This window comes from Anarrhichthys ocellatus, unplaced genomic scaffold, assembly GCF_004355925.1.
Source record: "Anarrhichthys ocellatus isolate YVR2014 unplaced genomic scaffold, GSC_Weel_1.0 scaffold1, whole genome shotgun sequence".
Classification (NCBI taxonomy): Eukaryota; Metazoa; Chordata; class Actinopteri; order Perciformes; family Anarhichadidae; genus Anarrhichthys; species Anarrhichthys ocellatus.
In genome coordinates this window covers 8,801,535-8,808,775 of record NW_022280031.1, presented here as the reverse complement: position 1 = coordinate 8,808,775, position 7,241 = coordinate 8,801,535, and the positions used below count along the sequence as shown (strand labels likewise).

Here is a 7,241-nt window from a genome sequence, read left to right as displayed (position 1 = left end):
GTGTGTGTGTGTGTGTGTGTGTGTGTGTGTGTGTGTGTGTGTGTGTGGGGGTGTGTGTGTACTGAAAGGACACTTTAAAAAAAGGTGTTGGGCACAGAGAGGTGAAGACAAACACATACTGGCCGAGCTTCAGTGGTCCCACGCTTCTGTCGGGTCATCGGTTCAACGTTCGATCACAATGTCTCATCCTACCTCTCAACCAGAGTCTCAGTATCAGTATCCATGTCAGTCAGCAAGTAAATGTCTGTGTGCCGTGACAGCCGCATCTGAAAGAGAGAGAGAGAGAGAGAAGAGATGGAGGTCAGTGAGGAGAGAGGTGCACATAAATGGTTAATCCAACACATAAATCAGCTAAACATTATTTTACCATTCATGAGGACAAAAAGACAATTTTTCATATGAATTTGCCATGATTTGTATTGTTATGTAATTAAGAAAATACTCCCCCATTCTGCTTACATGAAGAAAACACACACACACACACACACACACACACACACACACACACAGCTACTTGCTAGCTTCACACGTTGTGTTTATAATGACCTGTAAAAAGCATCCGTGTTACTGCAGCTCTCTTTATATTACTCTACATATACACTAGCTTTATTCTTTTTTCCAGGGAATATAAACCTAGAGAGTGCAGATACACAGAATAACAAGTGGTTTACTGTTTTGCAATTTAAAATAAATATGTAAAATTAAATATATAATAATAAGAAAACATCACAATCAATGCTATGTTTTGATCAGTGGTAAATATGAGGCAATCAGGTGACAATTTGATTTTGATTATTTTAGAATTACAGAAGGGGCTCACCTTGGGTCAAAGTGATACTCTTCCAAAATCAACTTTCCTCATTTAATCCTGGAAAGTCCTGCAAAAGAGCATTTCTATTGCCTGCCAAGATCTTCTACAACAAAAGTATTTGGCCCTTTGACCCTTTAATTATTACTATATACTTAGCAGGTTGTACAATAAAGCAAGTTATCAAGTTTCGTACTTTATTTACTACATTAACATCTTATCATGAAACTGCCTCAAAATTCTTTAATTATCTTGTTTGTTTTTTTCAAATACAAGGTTTGACTACCTCATAATATACTAAACATTATTCATTTATTAATATTATATGATTCAGACTGTTAGTTTTTTCAGTTAAAAGAGATAACTCATGAATCGTTCTTTAGACATTCAGACAGAAGACGCCAACAAATGTCCATATATCCATTATTTCCTGTTTATTTTGAACACATGGGATACTTTATCCAGTAGAAAGGACAGACGCTTATTCATTCAATCCCAAAGAGCAGAAATGAGTGATAACTTCAGTAAACACATCAACGTTTTCCCTGTGACAGTTCAAATGTGCGTGTGCCATGCTTTTCTTTAGTCAGGGAGGTATTGATACGACACTGTATGAAGTAACAGTCGCCTGAAAACCACGAGAGAAACTTCATGAAAGCTTTTGAGAACTCTGAACCAGAGAGCTGCCTCTGATCCACCACACTAAAAGGTGAACTTCTAATACGAGAACCTGAGATCTTTCCTGTGATCTCTGAATTAGTTTATTAAATGTGTCTACTGTATTAACCTTTATTTCGACCTGCAAGCAGGTCTGCAGTCCAGCGGACTTGTGTGAAAAATCTGCAGCGTATATTAACAGTAGTTTTATTGTCAGTAGAAAGAAACAGACATACATTTTAAAAATAAACTGACTATGTTGAGAAGGGAGATCAAACAAACACTTCTGAAGTCAAACGGAACAAAACTTTTTCAGTCACATCAGGAGGTCTTCAATGAATTAGAGAGCTGAGCACACTGTAGCTTCATCAACAGATGCACCAGAATTAGCAAAAACTATTTCCGATACTTAGATGAATCTGTGCGGCCTTTATTTTATTCTGAGCTATGGTGTTTTTGATGTGTAATTCACAAAATGACTGGTTTCGATGGTCTAAAAATAGATTACAGATTGTAAAACCCTCTGAGACAAACTCAGGATTTTGGGCTATATAAGTAATCTTGTCCTTGTTTTGACTTTTTTTCTACTTTTGTTTCCAGTTCTCCTTTAAACACAGCTTTGTCATGACAATCACAACAGTTACCACAAGAGTATTTTCAAGCTACCACATAAGGAGTTCATTTCCTTCTCTGCAAAGCAGTTTAAAAAAGTCACAACGTTATCGTTCAGAAATGATAAACTATGTATTGCAATGTGACATATTTATACTACAATATGCATCTATGAAACTTTACCCACAGGCAAACAACACTGAATAAAATGTGGAGTAGAGGTTTATCACGGTTTCACTAAAGGAAATAAAAACAAACAAATCAACACTTCTATGGATTATTCTTTGCACATGGCTACAAACGTAACTTCACTCACACACAATATTTCACTAATAAGCTCACTTCAGTATGTTGATGAACCCGAGTCGCTGGCATCCTGATTATTTAGGCACTAAAAGAGGACGAGGCTGCAGTCATATTAAGCTTCACTTGCTTAAATGAAGTCTGTTAACTAGTGTCAACTAATATTTCCAGGTCAAAGTGCAAATTAATTTCATAAACCAGCTGGGTTCACATTCACATCACATTAACGCAGATACGGAAGTCTGGACTTCGGCAGAACAAAGAGAGGACTGGGACATGACAAATACAGCACATGCATAATGTATGCACAATACTGAAACTTGCCACTTTAGCTTCTTTGAAATGTTAGACAGCAATCAGTTTACAACAACACCAAAAGGTAGTTTTCCACAGAGTTAGGGCTGGATATCATTTGGTGATTTTTCATACAGATAGTAAGATTAACAGGACTTTCTGGTGAATTACATGACAATTGTATTCTGTTAAAAATCTGAATGGATAATTGACTTGTTAGACGCAAAAATACAGTGATTAAAACTGCTACAGAGGCGGTACACTGAAATGAGTTAGTATGAGGGTGTTGAGGTAGACTGATAGGAGATCATAACAGAATGAGCATCGTCTCCTTCCACCAGGACACGGGGATGTTATCAAGGTGAGAGGGCTCATGGAGAGCAGAGTGCTTGATGCTGCTAGCATTAGTGTGTGTCTCAGGGAACACCGGAAAGAATCAGAAAGAAAAAGATTCAAAAGACTACTACTTTAGGTAGATACTTAGGTCAGCTGTATGATAACAATAACAGTAAATAACAATATGAAAGAAATCAAACAGTTAAAATGAGTATAGAGCTCAACAGCACAGAAGAAATGTGGGATCTTTTATATCTTTCTGTGCTGCTGTGCTTCTTCCACACTCAAGCTCACGTTAACCAACCTGTGGTCTTGTTGGATTATGTCTAATATCAAGAACTTTTAACTGATGTCCTCCATCGTCCTCCTCACGACGACCAAAGTATGTTCATTCAGTGTTTTTACAAAGAGGCGGTGACAATACAAGCTCAACTGCTAGTTTTTCTAGTCCAGCTGATTTTCGATAAAAATTGTGGAAAATCTTTTTTAGAGATACAGATGATTGTTGTATAAACCACTCGTGTCACAGTATGTCGCTTTCTAAGCAGAGGTGGATATAGTTGTTCCACAATTATTGATTTGCCAATGATTTGTATTTGCTCAGAAGTCTTTTCAAGCATCCAACAATGGCCTTGAATTTTCTTTGCTGTTGTACCATCAGTTTGGTTTATTGGGTACCTAGAGATGGCACCAAATTCTGATACCCAGCCCTACACAACATAAACATGTGACATTAGCAGAAAAAGGTGCTTTCATCATTCTACATTATCTAGAAAAGTATTGGTTGTGTACAGGGCTCAGAGTCTCCAAGAGGAAAGAGGAATGCTGGTGGTTACTGTCCAGTTCAGCTCTAGGAGTTGTACTCAGACGGCTCCTCTATGAACACAGCAGGTTGATTGCTTACCCTGCTGCCAAAGTCCAGCCACGAAACCCCCAAAGAAACCAAACAGTGCCACGCCTGTGAACGACAGAGGAGAGAGAAGTCAGGACACAGCCAGGTTTGTGCACACTTTTTTCCAGTGGTTAGTGTACTATAAATATAAATACATCTTTTGTGCAGCAAGATCAATACATCCATAGACAGCCTGAAGTTATTTAAGATTAATTTAAATATAGGAACCAGTTTATAGTACTATAGTTCATTGTCTGCATTAAAAAGGTTAAAAATGTCAAATTACTAAAGCTAAAAATTGTCTGAGATAATGAATGAATGTAAAGTAATCTGACTCACCAGGTAGCCTACAAAGCACAGATATGCTATGGAGAGCAGCGCAGAGAGAACGTAGAGCAGCACGCTGTTCAGCGCCGTCACGTAAACCACAACAAAGTACATGTTGATTGCACAAACCACCAGGATAACGACGCCTCCGGAAATCTTCCACACCCTAAAGAAACAGGCAGTATATTTAATACAAATTCAAATGTACAGTCTCCTGGAAATACTTTATTCTGACAGTAAAACTACTGCGTAAATTCTGTCTACAAACAACATTGGATAGTCTTTTCTTAAACAGCTAAATTATTGGCCCATATGTCAGAAAAAGGAGGAACATTCGGTAAACATCAGTTAAAAAAACGAGCTTGAGCAAACAAGTTGCATTTTATTCGTCAATGAAATACTAAACGCAGACCTCACCACAACAAATATACCAGCTGGCTGTCAAACTGAAAGAGATCACGTCTTTGATCCTAAGACACAGCCTGAACATACAGTCATGAATTAATGATGAAAATAAACGTATAGATTTCACTCACATTCCGTTTGCAAAGTCGTTCATTATGGATGTCAGACTGGTGAAGGTCAGAATCGGGATCAAAGCAAATGGAAGCTGTTGAACAGAAAGAAAAGGCACAGTGAATATTTCTACAGTAGTATGCGCTACACAATGGGACCGAGTAAGAGTAGGTGAATGTTAAAGGTGTTTTTGACTGAATGAATAGGGAGGGCTTTCTAAAGGATTTTCTCCTGACCTGCATGCTTTGAAGCACGTTGAGGAAGTCGTTCATCCCCGTCAGATGCTCAACGTCCTGAAAAATGGCGACCAGCAGTGTAGGTGTGATGGCGATGGAGCGGGTCAGCAGCACACGTGCAAAACGAGACCATCGAAGGTTCAGGAAGCCCTTTGCAAATACAAAAACATGAGCATACACACTCTTTTTTTAACCCACGTCCTGCTATATAACCAATAGGCACTCTTACCTCCATGACAAACTGCCCCGAGTAAGTGCCTGTCATGGTGGAACTCTGTCCAGCTGCCAGGATCCCGATCGCCCAGATGTAGAGGGCTGCAGGGCCAAAGAAACAGCCCAGGACCACTCCCTGAACACACAGACAAACCCACGGAGAAAGAAAGGAACAATCATACATCCATCATCACTTAAAAGAGACGGAGACTCTGCTCTTAGTTTTACATATTGCATCGTTATCATTCTAACGATTTTTGAGCATGTCATAACAGAACACGGAGTAGTGTAACTAATACTATTGCTAACAACTGCCTTCCCTTTAGGTGACCCACCTCCAGTGTCTTGATATTGTGTAAGTTAGGTTAACAGAGGCATAGCTTATAATCATTAATGTTATTAGCTGCACCTGTTTGCTGTGACAACACTCACCTGTGCTGCGTCCCAAATTGATACCATACAATATGTGTACTACACTAATTGTCAATTGTAGTGTGTACTAACAAGCAACAAAAACAAAACACTACACAGAATAGTATACAACATAAACTATATACAATTAGTATTATTAGTCATAGAAAGGTCGACAAGTAAATGCAATGTGTCCCTTTTCTGTGTCCCTATTATACAAATAGTATAGAATTTGTACTATATACTAAAATAAATGTGCCGTGTCGTAATTTGGATACTTCTGTTTGTACACTTCCATGTAGTACACTGTGTACAGTACACTATGTACTTACTTGCGGGTACTCATAATGCACAGTCAGTGTGATCACGCTCATGCACTCAAAATAGCAAGTATAGGTACGGAAGAGTGCAAATTGAGACACAGCAATGATGTTTTTCGACTAACAGGAAGTGATGTAATATGTCCTCTAACGTCACTACAGCTGTGATTCATTGTAGTTGTGGTGATGACCAAACGTACCCCTTTGTAGATGTCCACCTGCAGTGTGTCGTTGTTGAGAGGGAAGAGATCGGTGTGAGGGCTGCCGGTTGCATTGCACTGACTATTCTGCAACCAGGAACACAAACACACGTTAAGCCACAACTTGAGGCTCTGGACGCTTTGTGTCAACAGTACGAATCAGAAAACATTCATTACACATGTGTTTCAGCATCAGCAGTAAAGAGAGTAGGATTCTTAATACTGTACACCAACCATTTCAATATTGGTTTTGTTGAAGAAGGCCTGAGCAAAGACCGCTACGACAAAGACGTTGATGAGAAAGGAGATGAAGAGAGCAACAGTTGACTCGATGAAGTAGTACTTGTTGGCTTCCTTTACTTCATTCTTATTTTTGCGATCGATGTCCCGAGACTGGTAGATAAGGAAATAAACAGAATAACACTCAACGTTCATCAAAAATGTGCATTAAGAATGTTTTTAAATGGCATTGATACTGCTGAGCTTATGGTATAATTTATACTGCGTGTCAAACACTGACAAATATGATACAAGATTTCTAACTTCTATAAGAAATATTCATGAGACAGCTTATCAGTTTATCAAAACTAAAAAAAAAAAATGTCAATGTAAACTCTAGAATCTAAAAATCTTTTTGGGATTGTGTCAAGTTCTAACTATGTTGGAACAACTCTTCACTGACCTGTATGATTCAAGCTTACTTCTAACTAGACAGATCCACGTTTCTCTGGATAAAACAAATATTCCTCTAACCTTGACCAGCGCTGAGTGCAGGTAGATGTTGTGGGGCATGATGACCGCTCCCACGATTCCCACTGCCTGCTCCAGCTGCACAGGCCCACAGTCGGCACAGTAAGGTACGAACATCCCCTTCAGCAGCTCCGCTTGGTTTGGCTTGACCATCACATACTACAGAGAAAACACAGTCAAACATGTCATGGTGCCATGAACGTTGTGGCAAAAACCCTATCGGCTGTCAAGGAATACTTATTATTAATTATATTGGAAACTGTGAGGGAGTATTACCTCGTAACCAAAGCTCAGAGCCATTACGGTGATGAGAAAGCCAAAGAAAGCTTCAAGTTTCCTCAGGCCTGTGAGTAGATGAAAACTGTA

General features: G+C 38.9%; 1 protein-coding gene across 7 annotated transcripts in view; it reads right to left on the bottom strand.

The window, feature by feature from the left end:
* Positions 1-16: 16 nt before the first annotated feature.
* Positions 17-7,241, bottom strand: part of LOC116383383 (natural resistance-associated macrophage protein 2-like) — a 15,235-nt gene continuing 8,010 nt past the window's right edge. For 5 of the 7 annotated variants that reach the window (XM_031847478.1, XM_031847216.1, XM_031847396.1 and 2 more), the window contains 10 exons: positions 7,152-7,219; positions 6,879-7,034; positions 6,360-6,518; positions 6,126-6,212; positions 5,211-5,330; positions 4,982-5,131; positions 4,766-4,839; positions 4,242-4,395; positions 3,915-3,968; positions 17-266 (listed from right to left, as the gene is read on the bottom strand). In XM_031847478.1, coding sequence (XP_031703338.1) covers positions 189-266; positions 3,915-3,968; positions 4,242-4,395; positions 4,766-4,839; positions 4,982-5,131; positions 5,211-5,330; positions 6,126-6,212; positions 6,360-6,518; positions 6,879-7,034; positions 7,152-7,219 — 1,100 coding nt within the window. In that variant the 3' untranslated portion in view covers positions 17-188. Of the gene's footprint in view, positions 267-818; positions 3,969-4,241; positions 4,396-4,765; positions 4,840-4,981; positions 5,132-5,210; positions 5,331-6,125; positions 6,213-6,359; positions 6,519-6,878; positions 7,035-7,151; positions 7,220-7,241 lie in introns of those variants that run through there. The other 2 variants (XM_031847646.1, XM_031847729.1) reach the window with 1 other exon arrangement.